At 45.3% G+C, this 18,694-nt stretch overlaps 1 protein-coding gene across 2 annotated transcripts in view; it reads right to left on the reverse strand.

Annotated features, from left to right (window-relative positions):
- The window catches only part of CAP2 (cyclase associated actin cytoskeleton regulatory protein 2), a 165,103-nt gene that overhangs the window by 92,956 nt on the left and 53,453 nt on the right, over nt 1-18,694 (reverse strand). For both annotated transcript variants that reach the window (XM_055125639.1, XM_055125638.1), the window contains exon 4: nt 6,500-6,577. In XM_055125639.1, coding sequence (XP_054981614.1) covers nt 6,500-6,577 — 78 coding nt within the window. The remainder of the gene's footprint in view (nt 1-6,499; nt 6,578-18,694) is intronic.

An 18,694-nucleotide genomic window follows, 5' to 3' on the forward strand; every position in this document is an offset into this window, starting at 1 on the left:
CACTTACTTTCTCCTTTACAATTTCCAGACCTGCCATTAGCACTACTTCATTTACCCAAGGCAGGCTGTGAGATCAAAGTCACAAGGCTCTTTCTTCTGGCATTTAAAAATACCGGACAATTCTTTGGCACTTTATATTTATGGTAAAACATTACAGAGGCAAAACTCATAAACTCACCCCAATTAAAAGCAACTTGGAGCTATGTATATACAGGTGACTATTTTTATATTTCTCCACATACCGAAAATGAAAACACATTCAGCTGTTAAAAGTTTAAGGTTCTCTTCTTCCAAGGCCAGGGAAAACAAGATCTAGGACTGGTCAGTGGTTGGAATCCACCACAAGTGGTTTGAGGGGTGGATGGTGGGAAGACAGAGAAGGGACCTAGTATGACAATAATAATTGGAAATGATCACACTGGACAAGAACTGAGTGTTGAAAGTAGGTAAAGGGATATACATGATAATGTTTCAGTATCTGTATTGCAAACCACGATGCCCAAAAGGGGGGGGGGAAGAGAGAGAGAGAGAGAGAGGGAGAGGGGGGGGAGAGAGAGCAAGAGCGAGAGAGCAAAAGCGAGAGAGAGGAGAGAGAGAGGGAGAAAGGGAGGGAGAGAGAGAAGGAGAGAGAGAGTGAGAGAAAGAGACAGACAGAGAGGAGAGAGACAGACAGAGACAGAGAGACACAGAGAAAGAAGTGCCTGCCATAGAGGCAGGCTGGGGGTGGGGTGGTGGGAGGGAAACTGGGGAAACTGAGGCTGGGGAATGTTCACTGGTGGAGGGATGGATGTTGGAACACTGTATGACTGAAACCTAATTATGAACAGCTTTGTAAGGGTCTATCTCACAGTAATTCAATTAAAAAAATTTTCTTTTCTTTTTTTTTTTCTTTCTGCATGATTATGGGGGATTAACCTGAGAATCCAAAAAAGATTCTCAAGGCGAAGTATGTCCACTATGACAGACCTCACCTGAGCCCAGGCAGGTTTCTATTCTGGCAGATGTTTAGCTGCTCAGAAAACCTGTGAACTCTGCCTTCTGGGTCTATAGGTTGATGGAATTTCTCAGCCTCCTTCACAGCTAGAAAAATGGCCACGAGAATGAATTACACAGACTCGCACTTCCAGGCCTAGTTCCTAGAATTTTTCTAGACACAATCCTGCATTCTCTTTTCCAGTTGGTGGCCAAGGACTCAGAGGACAGAGACCACGAAATCGAATTCTCCCAGTTGCTGACTGACCCCCAGAGAAGACCATGAGCCCAACCCTGCACCGCTGACCTTTTCTGAGCAAGAAAACTACATTAAGCCTTCAGGGTTTTTTTCATTTTTATTTTTATTTTTTTTTTCCTGAACTGCTTGACCTACTCTGAGAAGTAAACTCTTCTGCTCATGCTTGTATAATTTTTCTCATTTCATCTTCTATGAGGTGGAAACTCTTATTCCTATTTTAAAGAGAAGGAGATGCAGATGGAGAGTTTAACTGTCTTCCTCAGGTGGCTCACGGGCCAAGCTGACGTGGTGAAGACGGCTTTGATCTGACGAGCAGCACTATGAGATGGGTAAGAGATTCCAGGGGTGCAGAAGGAAAAATCTGTGAGGATGCACAGGGAAAGCTGCCATGCCCAAGTCAAGGAGACAGGACTGGAAGGAAACCAGCCCTCCAGACACTTGGATTTTTGTATCCTACTCTCCAGAACTAAAAACAAAACAAAACAAAACAAAAAAACTGTCAAATAACTATAAACCCCGGAGCAATAGTCCTGCACGAGGCCAACCCGGGGTCTGATCTCCAGCATCCCATATGGTCCCTGAGCACCGCCAGAAGTGACCCCTGAGCGCAGAGCCAGGAGTAGGCCCTGAGCAGCTCTGGGTATGGCAAAAACAAACAAACAAACAAATAAACAAGCAAACAACTCTATGATCTTTTCTGTGGCTGGGGAAAAAAAGATATATATAAAAAACAGTGACTCAGAGAAAATGATTTGAGGATTTTTATTTCACCAGATTAACTTGCCGGAAGTCATTTGGGAAGGAAAGATTCTCAAATTTAGGAGACAGGGGTTGATTAGCTGAGCAAATGGGTAGTCTGTGAAGGACGCTGGGTGGGGAGTTAAGGAACAGTTATAAGCCCCATGACCTGGTCACATGAACAATCAAACGCAGGCAGCACAAGTCTAAACTTCCTTCCCTTGCTCAGCCTCATAAGACAACGGTTTATAAACATCTCGAGTATTGGGACCAGAGAGATAGTAGAGGGGGGAAGGCATTCACCTTGCAACCCCCTGAGTCTGGTTCAACCTCCGGCACCGCCAGGGATCAATCCTGAGTACAGAGCCAGGGTCAGCCTCTGGGCACCACTTGGGAGTGGCCCCGAGGCCCCAATCTCTGCTACTTTATGGCCGTTAGTAATTTTCACTTATTGAAGTTAAATATATATCGAATATATATTGAAGTTATATAAATAAATAAGGGGTGGAGCCATAGCACAGCGGGTAGGGCGTTTGCCTTGCACGCAGCCGACCTGGGTTTGATTTCTCCGCCCCTCTCGGAGAGCCCGGCAAGCTACCGAGAGTATCCCGCCCGAATGGCAGAGCCTGGCAAGCTACCTGTGGCGTATTCGATATGCCAAAAACAGAAACAACAAGTTTCACAATGGAGACGTTACTGGTGCCCGCTCGAGCAAATCAATGAACAATGGAATGACAGTGCTACAGTGCTAAATAAATAAAAATCACTTAAATATTAAATGGGCGTTCTAATGCTATTAGACCTTCCTGCCTAGTGTTTGATTTCTCTGTGCATGAGGACCCCTTATTGGGGGCGTGCCTTGGAGCTGAGTGTTGTGCGGGGGTGAGGCAGGGTCGGTGGGAGTCTCCCCCTTGCTCCCCCTACTCATTTTTCAGACTCTAAACATGATGAGTTACAAAGAATCAGCTTTGGATTCCTGCTCTAGGCCTGGGAAGGCACTGCTTCCTTCCTAAGTTGAGGTTCAAGTAAAGACAGGAGAGGAGAGAGTGAGTGGAAAAACCCCACCCTTCTGGAGTAACAAAACCCCCCAGACTTTCCAGCGCCATCAAACTCACAGGGCAGTCAGTGACCAAAAGTTGTCATCCCTGAAGTTCGAAACTTCGTGCTAATTTTCCCTCTGTGCACCAGTCCATGTTCACTTCCTGCGTAGATCATCTGATTTCATTGTCAGGAATGAGCAGCAGAAGAAATTTGGGGGACCTGTGAAATGTGCTTTTCTGTTGAGTGGAAATAGGAGGGCGATAACACAGGGCCACCCGGGAGACAGGCATCAAAAACTGGCTTTATTAGCAGGCGGTCCTGGGACGCACGACTCTCAGGACATGAGAACCGCAAGACCATCCATCTCTGAACATTCTCTTCCAGATCAGGGGTCTGTGGAGCCCACCCCAGCCTCCCCTTTTATCAAGAATTCATTTGAGTGAGAAGGAAGGAGGAGAGCTCCCTCAAAAATCCACACAAGGGGACTGGAGCAATAGCACAGCAGGTAGGGCGTTTGCCTTGCATGTGGCCGACCCAGGTTCAATTCCCAGCATCCCGTATGGCCCCCCTAGTAACACCAGGAGAAATTTCCTGAGTGAAAAGCCAGAAGTAACCCTGTGCATCGCTGACCCAGAAAGAAAAAAAAAAAAACACCCACACAGCTACATGACGAGCCACACGCTACCCACGGCCGTGCCTTAATTGGGGACACCACGGTCCTGGTATGTCCACGGATGGTCCATTTGTTCTCTCATTCATGTCTTCATCACTCAGAGAGTGACTACTGGTGCTCAGGAAATTCAGGCCCCTCCCAGCAATTCTAAGCCAATAAGGCCAGAGGGGCAATGAAACAGCTCCAGGGGAAGGCACTGCTCAGGCCCGCCAGTGCGGAGATGACAGGGCCATCGGGGCAGTGCCCAGGGGCTTCCAATGGTGCTTGGTGGCCTCCAGAACTCCCAGGGCTGTACCTGGTGTTGCCCAAGACACTGCGTGGTGCCAGAGATCAAATGGGGGCGTGTGTGCATGGAAGGCATGCACCTAGGGCCCCTCCCCTTTCTAGCTCTCAGCCCGGTCAGAGAATTATAGGCAAGGCCAAGAGAGAGGAGCGGGCTGGGTGCTTCCCGGAGAGCCGTTAGCTCCCCTCCCTCCCGCATTTCTCAATGATTCATTGAAGGCAGCACGCCTCCCACTCCAAGCACAAGGAGTGAAGCGAGGCTGGGTTCATGGTGCACCGCGGGGTCACTTCTTAGGCTGTTCCCATTTGCAAAGGGGGGCAAACACGCAGGGAGTGAGAGGGCGAAGGAGAACGTGTACCCAGAGCAGAACACGGAGTCTTCCCGTTCCTGCAGAACTGCCGCTGGCTGGGTGCGAACTCCGCATTCCACGGGAGGAAGTGAGGCATCCGCGGGGGCCAGGGGGCCTCCTGGCAGCTCTGGCTGCAAGTTCCAGTCCCCTGAGGGGCCGTAAACCCCAGGGGCGAGGGCGTGCTTCAGAGCAAGGAAGGCAGCACCTCTGGGCGGGAGCCCCAGGCACGGGCGTTTAAATAAACTTTCTGGGCAGCTGCTCTCTGCAGGGCTGGGAACCACCGTTCCAGGGAGAGTCACAGGCCTCAGTTTCTGTTCCCGTGCGGTCCAGTTCCCGGGAGTCAAAGTCTACTTTGACCAGGAGTCGCAGTCCAACTCTTTCAAATTCACAAGTTTGATTTAACAGTTCAAAGTGAGTTTTCAAGTTCTTGTTTTTTTGGGTTTTTATTTTTATTTTTTATTTTTCTTGTTCGTTTCTGGTTTTTTTTTTTTTTTTGGGGGGGGGTGTCAGGGCTTGGTGGTGGCTCTAAGCTCGGCTCTCTGGGGTCACTCCCAGCAGTGGTTGAGGGATCTTGTGGCACTGGGTATCAATCCTCGTCTCCTAGTCCTCCCACATGCTAACTATGTGCTCAGTTGTTGAGTTTACCCTCTCCAGTCCTTAGATTTTTTTTTGTTTTGATGAATATTCAATTATCTTTTTTTAAAATTGGATTTGTTACTAAACTTCAAATGCAGACTATCCAATCAATGAAACACCTCCCTCTCAACCCCCCATCCCCCCATTTAACAAGTTGTGCTGGCCCTGGATAAACCTTTTCATTTTTCTTTTTGGGTCACAGCTGATAATACCCAGGGGTTATTCCTGGCTCTGTGCTCAGGAATTACACATGGCAGTGCTCAGGGGACCATATGGGTTGCCGGGGATCAAACCCAGGATGGTTGCATGCAAGGCAAGCACCCAACCAGCTTGTAGTATCGCTCCGGCCCCCTAGATATACTTTTTAAGTGAATAATTCCATTCATCACTCAACCAGCATGATTAAACATTGCTATTATGAACCCTTGATAAGGGGAATAGAGTTTTGTGCATGATAAAATGTCAGTGATAAAGGTCAGGGGTCAGAGAGTTTAGAGACGGGGTGCACAAAGTGACAAATTTACAAGGGAAATGAGAAGGATCCCCCAGCAACAACCATGCTGCTCTGACATCACAATAATAATTTTTAGTCTATTACATATTAAGGTTTGAGTCTGTATGATAATGTTAGGTAGGTGAAATCTCATCAAAGTCATTATGCTTATAATACTGTTGCACCTAGAGACAAAACTGAGCGATTTTAAATACCTTAAACAGAAGAAGAGTTACACCATATGCCTATTAGCCGAGATAGGAGTGTGCTTATATACTTATAGAAAATTCATGAAGATGATCTACTGTTATAACTACGGTTGTTTTTATAGTCTTGGGGCCTTACCCAGTGATCATCCTGGCTCTTACCCTGAGGTCACTCATAGCAGTGTTTCAGGGGCCAGGTCGTGTCAGGGATCAAACTCTGGTTTCCCACATGCAAAGCACGTACGCTGACCTTTGGAGCAATCGCCCCTGCACCTCCAATTTTGGTGTTTTGAGAATGAGACTTAGCAGCACAGGCCTTGCCTTGGAGTTTGTTAAAAAGCAGAACCTCGGGCCATGTTCCAGGTGCAATGAATCAGAATCGCATGGAAGTGTTTCCTACCACGGCGCATTTGAGAAGCGGCAATTTACCCATCTCTGCCACTTACGGAACAGGAGCCAATCCAACTCATACACAGAACTTAAGGGGGATGAAAGCTAAGCACAGTCTTTGCTTTTGAGCACCAAAAAAAAAAAATACAAAAAGAATGAAAAATAAGCAGCAAATACTTCCTTCACCACAAAATGGTTTCAAAAGTCAGAAAAGAGGATAACGGGGGCATGCAGAATTAAACCTCTAACTTGGTGATATCAATGGTACAGTATGAATTTGGGTTATACGAGATGATGAAGGCGGAAGACCCATACCAGGACCTAGAATCAGAACCTACGGAAGCTATACATTTCACTCAGGGGATGTCCCTCGTGGTAAACAGTTCCGGTTGCTTCTGGGTTTTGTCATTTTCACCGTGCGGGTCCTGTCGACAGCTGTCTGTCAGGACACATCCTTACCTCTTGGGGTTGCTGGTACTGTGAAGCCATCAGGAGGAACGCGCGCTGGGCCTGGAAGGCACTGTGCACCATTTCTGCCTGGGAACAAAGAGGAAGAGGGGGGTTGAAACCTGATCTCAGCAAAGCTACCATCTGACCTGGCATTTCCAACAGAGGTACTCAAATAGATTCGGGGAAAAAATGAAAACACACACACACACTCACTCACCATTGTCCATGTGCAGAAACAACTAGGCCATCCATTCACTGATGAATGGATAAACAAAACCGTGGTCTATCCTGACAAAGGACTGCTCGTTGACATGAAAAAAGGAAGTACTGACACAAGATTGGCCGACTAAAAAAAACATTGTGCTGAGTGAATGAAGCCACTCACAAAAGAGCACATTTGTAGGACTCCGGGTGTATTAAATGCCCAGAGCAAGCAAATCCATAGAGATTGAAAGTCGACTAGTGGCTACCTGGGGCTGGGGGAAGCGGGGTGTGGAGTGGGGGTGGGGCTAGGGGGGAGGAATGAAAATACTCAGAAATTAGACAGTGGCATGCTTTCACCACCGAGATACTTGGGAGTCTGTTAACGATGGATGAACTGCGAGGAAGCAAAAATCTGTCCGCCTCAAATATGTCTTTGGCCAAAGTTTGATTTTATGGGATGGACCCTTGAAGGCTGGGAGTTGGTTGCTTTAGGGAAAGGTCTGCACAAGGACAAGAGAAGAGCAGGCTCCGTTTACAGGGACAGGGGGTTCTCTCCATGGCTACCCGGGGGCAGCAGGAGTGTAACTCAGCAGTACTAGGAGGTCCCCCAGTGCAGGGATGGAACCCGGACCTGTGCCTGCCGGGCCAGGGGTTCAGGGCTTCTCGCCCCCAGAGAACCCTTCTCGGGGAACAAAGCGTCTCCCTGCCTTTGCAGCCAGGACCTAATCCCAGGCCTCTTTATGGAGAGGGCAGGATCCGGCTCAGCATCCCTTTGTTTTCCCTGCCTTTCTTCCCCGGTACCGCCCTTGGCTGACTGTCCCCTCCACCTCCCAGCCTTTGTCTTCACTAAGGATGTTTAAGCTCCGACAGCCACGCCTGTCAGTTACTCAGTTTTTCTGGGTGTACACCTCCCACGTGTGCACAGGAAGTAAACACATTATTAATAGCCTTCTGTTTTCTTTCTCTCTCCAACCAGCCCCCGCCTCATGCTTGAGTCTTGGTCCAGCCACGGAAGAACCCCCAGGGCTGCAGGATGGTCCGCTTTGTGCCCAGGCAACAAAAATCTCAATCAAAGCTATAAAAATGTTGCAGCAGAAAGCTATTAAAATGTGGATGAGCTCTAAAGAGCAGTTTTGGGGAGAGGGAGCATCAGGGGTCAGGTGATTGTTTCGTATCCCTCATCCTGCACTACCCACGGCCCTCTGGGCCCCACAGGGAGGGAGGTGGGAGGGCACAGCCAGGGACAGCCCCGAACACCTTGGGTGTGGCTGAACCCCCCTCCTCTTTCTCCAAAATAGAAAACAACAACAAAAAGTAACACATCCATGGCAACTGTTTTAAAAAAGTGTTTTCCTGTTATCCTTTGACTATGCCTTTTCTTCTTTTTTTAACTATTTTATTGCATCACTGTGAGGCAGACCCTTACAAAGCTGTTTATGATTGGATTTCAGTCATGTAGAGGTCCAACACCCATCCCTCCATCAGTGTACATTTCCTTCCCATCAACCTCACCCCGCAGCCTTCTGCCTGCTTCTCTCTCTCTGTCTCTCTGTCTATTTGTCTCTCTGTCTCTGTCTCTTTCTTCCCCTCCATTTGGGCCTTGTGGTTTGCAATCTTATACTGAAGGATCCTCAAGAATATCCCTTACCGAATTTTGTAGTCAAGTGGATGGGCATGAAAAGTTTCATGCTGAGTGAAATGAGTCAGAAAGAGAGAGACAGACATAGAAAGATTGCACTCATCTATGGTATATAGAATAACAGAGTGGGAGACTAACACTCAAGAACTGTAGAAATAAGTACCAGGAGGTTGACTCCATGGCTTCGAGGCTGGCCTCACGTTCCGGGGAAAGGTCAACTCAGAGAAGCGATCACCAACTACATTGTAGTTGAAGGCCATGTGGGGGAAGGGAGTTGCGGGCTGAATGAGGGCTAGAGACTGAGCACAGCGGCCACTCAACACCTTTATTGCAAACCACAACAGCTAATTAGAGAGAGAAAACAGAAGGGAATGCCTTGCCACAGTGGCAGGGTGGGGTGGGGGGGAGATGGGATTGGGGAGGGTGGGAGGGACACTGGGTTTACGGGTGGTGGAGAATGGGCACTGGTGAAGGGATGGGTTCCAAACTTTGTATGAGGGAAGTATAAGCACAAAAGTGTATAAATCTGTAACTGTACCCTCACGGTGATTCTCTAATTAAAAATAAATAAATTAAAAAAAAAAAAGAATATCCCTTACCTACTTTTAACTCTCAGATCTTGTCCAGTGAGATCATTCCCAGCTATTATTGTCGTACTGGTCTCTTCTCTACTCTCTGCCCCTCCACCCCCCCACACTTGTAGTTAGTTCTAACCATTGACCAGTACTCCTAACCCCTGTTTTCCATGGCCTGTTTTCCATGACATGGATATTATTCTTCTAATATATATATATATATCACAAATTAATGCAGTCATCCTATGCCTATGACTTTCCTTCTGTCTCATTTCACTAAGCACGATACTCTCCATGTCCATCCATTTATAGGACTATGCCTTCTCTTGCCCTATTCCTTCTAGTGGAAGTAAAATTGATCCTTAAGCCATTCTCCAAAAGCTATGTCCACCTGAGACCCTATGGTGACTACAATCATTCATTCGGTTCTGAAAGGGTTTCAAAGACCACTGCCCTGCTAAGTCTCCCCCAGAGATGCCTGCAGGTGGTTACTGCCTTCAAAGATGTGGTCTCACACTCTCTTATTCTTACAGACATTCCTCAAGGAATTCATTCTTAAATTTTCTAAACTAAAAAACTTACGGGAGAAAATAAGTCCAAATATTCACATCACAATTAGTTATTTTTGGCATATCTTTCTGGATTTTTAAGAAAATTCACAGAACTGTTTTCATAAGCAATTTATATTTAGAATTCTTTTTTTTCTTTTTTTTGCTTTTTGGGTCACACCTGGCGATGTTCAGGGGTTACTCCTGGCTTTGAACTCAGGAATTACTCCTGGCAGTGCTCAGGGGACCATATGGGAAGCTGGGAATCGAACCCAGGTCGGCCGAGTGCAAGGCAAACGCCCTAGCTGCTGTGCTATTGCTCCAGCCCCAATTATTTCTTTTTTTTTTTAATGTTGAGTTACTAAGAAAAAAAAAATTCACTCCACATGTTCTCTCTTGAAAATGTATTCTTCTCTTTCTCTCCCCTCACATTTCTTTCTCTTTCTTTCAATGAAAACCATTTCTCATCACTAAAACACTTCACACTCAAGAAATAACCATTATTCACATCCACTTTTTTAGAGATTTTGTAGAGATGCAGACAGACCTTTACAAACTGGACCAACTCCCCAAGCACTACTTTTTCCAATAAAAAGCATAAATTTTCACTATAAATGAAGAGTGGAGATGAAAGAAAAAGACCTGGCAAACTTTAAATAGAGGTTCTGCGGGATAGTAATACTACTTGTGTCTTCAATGACCATTTCAAGGCCGGGACCACTCCGTGACCTTGCAGGCCCTGAGCTGTTACTGCTGACCCTGGCATCATTCCACGTTGGCACCTGTTCTGGTGCCACAACACTGTGATCTGATCACACAATCAAGTGTGTATGAGCTTGATTGTGTGTACAACCTGATCATCACAGCAGCTTCAGCAAAGGGAAGGGGAAACCTGAACAATCATATCAAGGTAAAAAAATATATGGAACACTTAGAGACTGGTATAATCATTTTAATCTCCGTCTATCATTTGATGGATCCCTAGCTAGGAAAGAAGAAAACATGAGCCCTTCCCATTTTTATCCCTGGTCTCCTATCTCCTGTCATTTTTAGCTATTTTTCCTTTCTCCCACTTGACAGCACTTGTATTCTTTTCGTAATACTAATTCCCAAACAAGGGAATTAATTCAAGGATTAATTTAGGATTCGTTCCAGATGTAAACACACCTGGTGCATCGCTAAGGAGAGCGATTATTGCAAATGAATTCAAATTCATTATTTCAAATTAATTCCTCAATATCAATACATACCTCTTGATTTATTATTATCACTACAGCAACATGGTTTATTATAGTGTTAATATAATATGTATTTTTCATGCATACAACATGGCTGCATCACACCCACCACCAAAGAGCCAACAAACAGTCCTCCCCAATGTCTTTGGGTTCCATCTTATCTACCTAATCCTTCTCTGCCTCAACATCCCTCCCTCGGCAACCTCAGTTCTCTCGTCACAGTCCAAGGGTTTGATTTCATTTCATTAGACTTTGCCTCTCTCTTTTATTGGTTCCTTTATGTGCCACATATCAGTGAGATGATCTTGCATTTGTCCTTCTCACTATGACTTAGACTTAGCACACACACCCCTACTCTGTTACACAATGCAAGATTTCATCTTTACTTAGAGCTGAGTAGTATACTCTATTGTGATATACACCACAGATTCTTTATCCACTCACTGTTCTTGGGCACCAGGGTTGTATACGTAGAGAGGTTAGTGTAGATAATGTTGCAGTGAATGCATCTATGTGTACCTGTTTCTGAGTGAGTGCTTTTGTGATCTTGGGACAGCTACCAAGGAGTGGAATTAATGGACCGTTTGGTAGTTCTACTTCAATTTTTTGAGAAGTCGCCATAATGTTTTCCTCTAAAGAGCCCAAATCAGAGAACATTTCCACCAACAGTGAATGGAGAGTCCTTATCACCATATTCCTGCCAATACCGTTTGTTTCTGAATTTTCTTGATCTAGGACATTCTAACCCTTATGAGGTGATATCTCACTGTTCTGAACTGCATTTCCCTCATGACCAGTCACAATGGCACTTTTTCATATGCCAGTCTGTCTTCGAGGAAGTGTCTATTCAGTGCATCTCCTATTTTTTTGATGGGATAGCTTTATTGTTGATTTCTCTAATTGCTTTGTGTCTTGGATATTAGCCTTTGTCAGATGTATGAAACACACATATTTTCTTCCATTCATTGAGGTCTCTTTTTATTTTAGCCATAGTTGTTGCCTTTTTTTTTTCCAGTGAAGAAACTTTTTAGCTAGATGTACTTGCTTATTTTTCCTTTTGCTTGTTTGCCAATAGAGTTAAATCACTGAACATGTGTTTGAAGCCAGTATCATGGAAAATTCTACCTGTTTTCCCTGGTATATGTTATGGGTTCAACTTAATATCAAGCTCTTTAATCCACTTGGAATGAACTCCAGTGTATGGTGTGAAGTATTTATCTAATTTCATTATTTTTGCATGTGGCAACCAGTTTTAGCAACTGTTAGTTGAAGAGATATTTCCTTCCTGCACTTCCGCCTTAGAGCTTCTGTAGCTTACTTGTCCTTACACCTGGGGTTCATATGTGGTGCTAGGGATCAAACCAGGGCCAGCATATGCAAGGCAAGTGATCTGCCCCAAGTACTATTTCTCTGGTCTGATTTTCTCAGCAGGCTCTTCCCTTCTGCGTGGCACATTCTCTCAGACACAATCTTTGCCCCTGCTCACCTCCACATACTTGGAATAGCGTCCGTTCTGTCTGACGGAGTAGCCCCTTCGAGTTCAGGTCATTTGTCTCCTGCCTGAAGGCTCTGATCTATAGATTACGATAAAGGTTTCCTGCCCCGGTTCCAATTCTGTGTTTTCTTCACCTGATTTCATTTCTTTTAAGGTCTTTACAGTTTATTTAAAGATTATGGGTGAAGTTTGGAACTAAACACCAGTTACTAAATGTATTGTTTTTAGAATATGGCTTATTTTGTTTGGTTAATCATGATGAGTTTAATTATTATTAATTTTATTTACCTTTTCCTCATTTTTTTTTTTAAATTTTTATTAAATCACCATGTGGAAAGTCACAAAGTTCTCAGGTTTATATGTCAGTTATACAATATTCAAACACCCATCCCTTCACCAGTGCCCAAATTCCACCACCAGAAACCCCAGTTTACCCCCCGCCCCCCACCCCCTACCCCCTACTGTATAACTAATGAATTTCACTTCATTTTTTCTTTACCTTGATTACATTCCATAATTCAACACCAAACTCACTATAGTTGACATAACTCTCTCTCTCTTTTTTTTCTCTTTTTCCTTTTCCATTTTTTTTTTTTAAATTTTTCCCCCTCATCCCCCTTCCTGCGCCTCATAGTATGGTGTACTCCACGCCACGTTGGCCAGCGTGGGGCTTTTGCTTAGCTCATAGTCCAGAGGTGGCTGTTACATTAAGAACCTTCAATATTTCAACAAAAACTTACTGTTATTATTTGGAGTTTCCCCCCCAAGTCTGACCTGTTCAAATGGAACCCTTTCACATTGATGACAATTATAAATGTTAAGTCGCGCGGTCCGCGCGGTTTTGGATTTCTGTATAAAGTCCTGGGAAAATTCTGCCAGAAATTACATATTTACTCCGTTAGCCGGCGTGGGGCAAAGGCTTAATTCACAGTCTCCATACATGGGTGCAGGCACTTGCTGGAACCCCAATTCCTAAAGCTGTCTCTGGTTCCCGCTTGTTCCACATCCACCGGCTCTGCAGGGGCATGGGCGCCCGGGCCGAAAACCCGGCCGGCCGGAGCCGCACACGGGCCCGACTCCCTTTTCCTCATTTTTGAGAACAAAAACTTGTGATTCAGTCTTACTGAGTCTGTAGCACTGTAGTCCCATTGTTCATTGATTTGCTCGAGCAGGCACCAGTAACGTCTCCATTGTGAGATTTGTTGTTACTGTTTTTGGCATATCGAATATGCCACGGGTAGTTTGCCAGGCTCTGTCGTGTGGGCAGGATACTCTCAGTAACTTGCCGGGCTCTCCGAGAGAGACGAAGGAATCAAACCCAGGTCGGCTACATGCAAGGCAAACGCCCTACCCTCTGTGCTATCACTCCAGTCCGTCTTATTGAGTCATACATTTTTATTGTTTTACACGTTTTGAAAAATTATAATCTTGTCTATTATCTTGTTAGCTTCATCAATTTATTTGGGGGAAGTTTCTGACACTTCATCATCTTGGGGAATGATCTATATCTCTGAGAGAGTGGTAGAAATTACCTTACTATCATCATCCTCATCATCATCATCATCGTCATCAGGATGATTCCCGTTGATCGTTGAATTTCTTGAGCGATCTCAGTAACATCTCCATTTGTCTTAGCCCTGAGATTCTAGAAGCCTCTCTCTAGTCGTCCAACAACGATGCTGCATTGGAGGCTCTTTGAGGGTCAGGGCAATGAGACCTAGCTTGTTACTGGTTTTGGCATATTAATACACCATGGGGACTTTGCGAGGCTCTCCCATGTGGGCAGGAAACACTCGGTAGTTTGCCAGGTTCTCCCAGAGGGAGAAGAAGGCTATAAGATATTATGCGGCCAAACTTCCAGGAAACTTTACTATATTTTCCAAAAACTGAGACTGGCATTACATTGGGTTCATTTCACCCCAGCAACAATATCAGACCATTTCTGGGATGGGAAGGTGAAAGTGCTAGCTAACTGGGAAATAGCGAAATTTTGTCATTTCATCTCATTAATATATTTTTGTATCTGACAACTTTTCCAAATCATCTGCCTGAATGAACACCTTAATCCTGTACGTAATTTTCTTCATTTCTCATCCAGTAAATTTTTCTATGGAAAAGAAAATGGTTAAAATCAAACCAAGATTTGTAGATCATTTACATGCTTTGCTTTTCAAATCCTATATCCAATCCTATTCAGTATCATCAATAGTACAGAGCGAAAGCTTAGATAAGAGAGTGTGCATTGCCTTTTGCTTTGCTTTTTTTTCTTTTTTTTTGGGTCACACCTGGCGATGCACAGGGGTCACTCCTGGCTCTGCACTCAGAAATTATCCCTGACAGTGCTCAGGGGACCATATGGGATACTGGGAATTGAACCCGGGTCGGCCGCATGCAAGGCAAACGCCCTACCCACTGTGCTATCACTCCAGCCCCTTGCTTTGCTTTTTGTATGTTTTGTTAGATGTCATCCTGGCTGTGCTTAAGGACTATTCCTAGTGGTGCCTGGTGGACCATATGTGGTACAGGGGACCGGACTGGAGATGGCTCTATACAGAGCAAACTCCTTAACCTCTGCACACACTCTCTCTCTCCCTCCAGCTCTGTATTTTGGAGTAGAACAGATTTCTGTTCTTTCTGACCTTGTACCCTGACTACAGGATCATGTTGGTAAAAAAAAAAAAAAGCCAAAATTTAGATATTCTTCAGGGCTGCATATTTTCATAATGCCTAGAGGCCATTATGACCCTTGAGTGTGACCCTCTAAGCTGTTAGAATATTTACCCAGGTGTCAAATGTATATTTTTATGAGTATTTCAAAAATTCAGAAGCACTTGTATTCCTTTCTGATGATCGTATTTTCAAAAGAAGCCTAATGAAATACACTGGTATGCACTGTTGGCCGGTTGGGACATAAATCCATAACTGCATTCTTGCAGCAATAATACAGTGGTACCATCCTCCCCTACGACAAGGCTTTTAGGAAGGATGGAATTATAGTTGCCGTGGGAACAGCAACTTGGGATCACCCGACTTCTGTAGTGAAAAATCACAGCTCAGAGGTGGCATGAACAATATTTTTGAAGTTACCCCAAGATGAACACTATCATTAGTCTTTTTTTGCTTTCCCTGGAAACAACATTTAGTTTGTTGCTAACAGAGCAATTTTCTGGTAAGCTCTCCTAGCAAAGACGGCCTGTTTCATTAATTAGTCTCTCTTCCCACACCACCTTCCAGTCAACAGTGAGGCTGTGGATGAGAATGGCCAAAGAGCTGGCTGGCCACTTCAACTCTCCCCTGTACTTTGCTTGGGTAGACGAATCTTTTCAAGAACTCAGCTGTGCACCCCTTCCGGCTAGTCCCTGGAACTTTGGGGCTCATTAGTGAACTCTACGCGGTATTCATTTTTGATCTCATTAACAGACTTCCCAAACCTCCCAAAGAATTTTCATTCTACCTTAGCCATACTCTGAGGCAGGATTCTTCTTCTGGAAAATTCATTCCACTCAACCGGACCTATTGAGAAGCAATTTTCCTGAACGTGCTGTGTGTTGGTATCTCTGAAAGGAGGAATTTGGCACAATGCAGGCAGTTTAGAACACTGTAAAAGGAAAGGCCAAGCATAGGGATTTTTTGGAAGTGACAAATAACTGAGGGCTTTTGCTGAGTGTGGCTGTCACACCACTGCAGGGCTCAGAGTCCACGGCCTTTAAGGGTTCACACTCGCATCTACCCAGGAGTATGTGTGCAAAAGGCACAGGACTGTTTGGGGAGGGTCGAGGCTGGGCATATTATTTGTTTGTTTGCTTGCTTTGCTGGCGGTGCTCAGGACTTCTGCCTGGCTCTGCACTCAGGATCACTCCTGGTGGGGTTCAAAGGGTGCTGGAGATAGAACACAGGTCAGCCCTATGGAAGGCAAGCATCCTACCTGCTGTACCAACGCTCTGGCCCCTGGGCATTTTGTTTGAACTCTTAGCAATGATCACACAGACAACTGGGCTCGGAGTGGACAGGCTATTGTCCTGTGGTGCTGACAGAGTGTCCAAATGAATTCCACAAACCAGTTTCAAACAAGCAGCACCAGCCAAACTGGACTTATTTCTCTTGGGAGAGAGCTGCTCCCTGAGGAAGTCCAAGCATCCCTCGTCAAAGCTCGGCATTGTTCCACTGGGAGAGCTACGGGCTGCCAAGTACCAGGTGATGAAAAGATGAACAGGTGCACTGGGTGTGTGGTGGGGGGAAGGCTTGATCGAGACTCAGAGGAGACGCAAAAATCACCCAGCCTGGGTGTCAGGGTGCAAGGTGTTTCCAGATCTCCTGAAACAGCATCAGCCCTTTTCTTGTTTGAGAGCCAGATTGCAGAGGGAAGGGGTGCCTTTCCCCCGACAAAAGGCAGGCGGGCGGCCATCCGTATGCCAGGGGAAACTGGTGAGCTCCAGGGAAGAGCACTTCTGTGACGTCGCCAAGCCTTCCCAGTTAGACTGCTGACCCTCTGGAAATGCTGATGGCATTTCCTACATGCAGATCCTGGCTGTTTACATCTGACACTTTTTGTTTGGGAAAAAGGGTTGGTCTCTGTGCTCGGGGGTCACTCCGAGTCCTGCTTGGGGTGACATGCAATGTTGGAGATCAAACTGGGGTTTGCTGCAAGCAAGGCAAATACTAGACTCTATTCTATCGAAGCCTCTACTCTAAAAGGGAATTTTCACATGATGAAGAGATAAAAGAAAGTGCTTACAGAGAAAATCGAGACAGAAAATGAGCCATAAACAGGTGACCCAATGACAACAGCAAATTTCATCCACTTCTCTTTGTTTGTTTGTTTCTTTTTTCTTTTTCTTCTATTTTTTTTCTTTTTGGGTCACATCCGGCGATGCACAGGGGTTACTCCTGGCTCTGCACTCAGGAATTACTCCTGGCGGTGCTCGGGGGACTATACGGGATGCTGGGAATCAAACCCGGGTTGGCCATGTGTAAGGCAAACGCCCTACCCGCTGTGCTATCGCTCCAGCCCCCTCATCCACTTCTCAACGCTAACTGAACCAGCCTGTCTGCCTTCCCTCCCTCTCTTTCTCTAAGTCTGTTAAAATAGGGAAAAAATAGCATCCTATTTTCACGTGTTCAATTTTCACATGTCCTCAAACTTCCATCCACACTCCCTCGCCTTGGTAATTGAGTACCTCTCCAATACCTGCCTTTTGAGGGGGTCAGGGAGAGCGTTCAAAGGGCTAGAGCACATGCTTAGTATGTAGCGGTCCCAGGTTTGACTCCTGCCCAATACGGTCCTTCAAGTATCACCGGGATGGCCCTGCTGGCATCCAACACTCCTGAGGGTAGGGGGGCATCGCCCCAAATCCCCTAAGCACTGTTTGAGACACCCCACTCCAAAATCCAACACATGCCTTCTGATGTATGTGTGTGTCCCTGTGACTGCGTGTCCCTGTGACTGTGAACAAGGTGGAAGGGGTGAACAAACATGCAATCAGACTTGACTATCTCTGTGGGAGGCTTAGGAGAGGTTTTCTGGAGGAAGTATGGACATTGGGACTGTGATAGGAAGAGGGGAACTATGATACTATTTTTTTAAATTTAGATTGTTATTGTTATATAAACTAAAAAAATTAAGTTTATTTTATTTTTTTATTGAATTATCGTGAGCTACAGTTACAAAACTTTCATGATTGAGTTTCAGTCATACAATGATCAAACACCCATCCCTCCACCAGTGTACACTTTCCACCACCAATATCCCCGGTATCCCTCCCCTCACACTGTCCCACCCCTCCCCTGCCTCTATGGCAGACAATTTCCCTCTTACTCTCTCTCTCTACTTGTGGGTATTATGATTTACAGTACAGATAATGAGAGACCATCACATTTGGTCCTTTACCTACTTTAAGCACACGTCTCCCATGCAAATGATCCCTCCAACCATCATTGACTTAGTGATCCTTTCTCCATCCCAGCTGCCTTCTCCCACAGCTCATAAGGCAGGCCTCCAATCGTGGATCAATCTTCCTGGCCCTGTCTCTACTGACCTTGGGTGTTAGTCTCATATTATGTTATTTTATATTCCAAAAATGAGTGCAGTTCTTCTATGTCTGTCCCTCTTATTCTGACTCATTTCACTTAGCATGATACTCTCCATGTCCATCCACTTATAAACAAGTTTCATGACTTCATCTTTCCTAACAGCTGCATAGTATTCCATTGTGTGGATGTACCAAAGCTTCAAAATATAAAGGTTTTTGAAAGATGCTTTTATCCTCACCACCCCAGACATTATTCTTTGTGATTATTATTTTATTATAATTATCTGAGCAAATTTAGAAGTGCTGATGGAGATGATGGGGGCAGGGAGGGACTAAAGCAAGAGCCCAAGTGTCCCGTCACGGCCAGGAAAGAATCGTACAGTCTGCCAGCTTCTTGGCTATGACTTCTCAAGCTCCCGGGGTCTTTGTCTATTTGACATGCACATTGGGAAATGTTTTCCTCTCTTCTCATGTGT

This window comes from Sorex araneus, chromosome 2 (assembly GCF_027595985.1).
Source record: "Sorex araneus isolate mSorAra2 chromosome 2, mSorAra2.pri, whole genome shotgun sequence".
In the NCBI taxonomy this organism is placed as follows: Eukaryota; Metazoa; Chordata; class Mammalia; order Eulipotyphla; family Soricidae; genus Sorex; species Sorex araneus.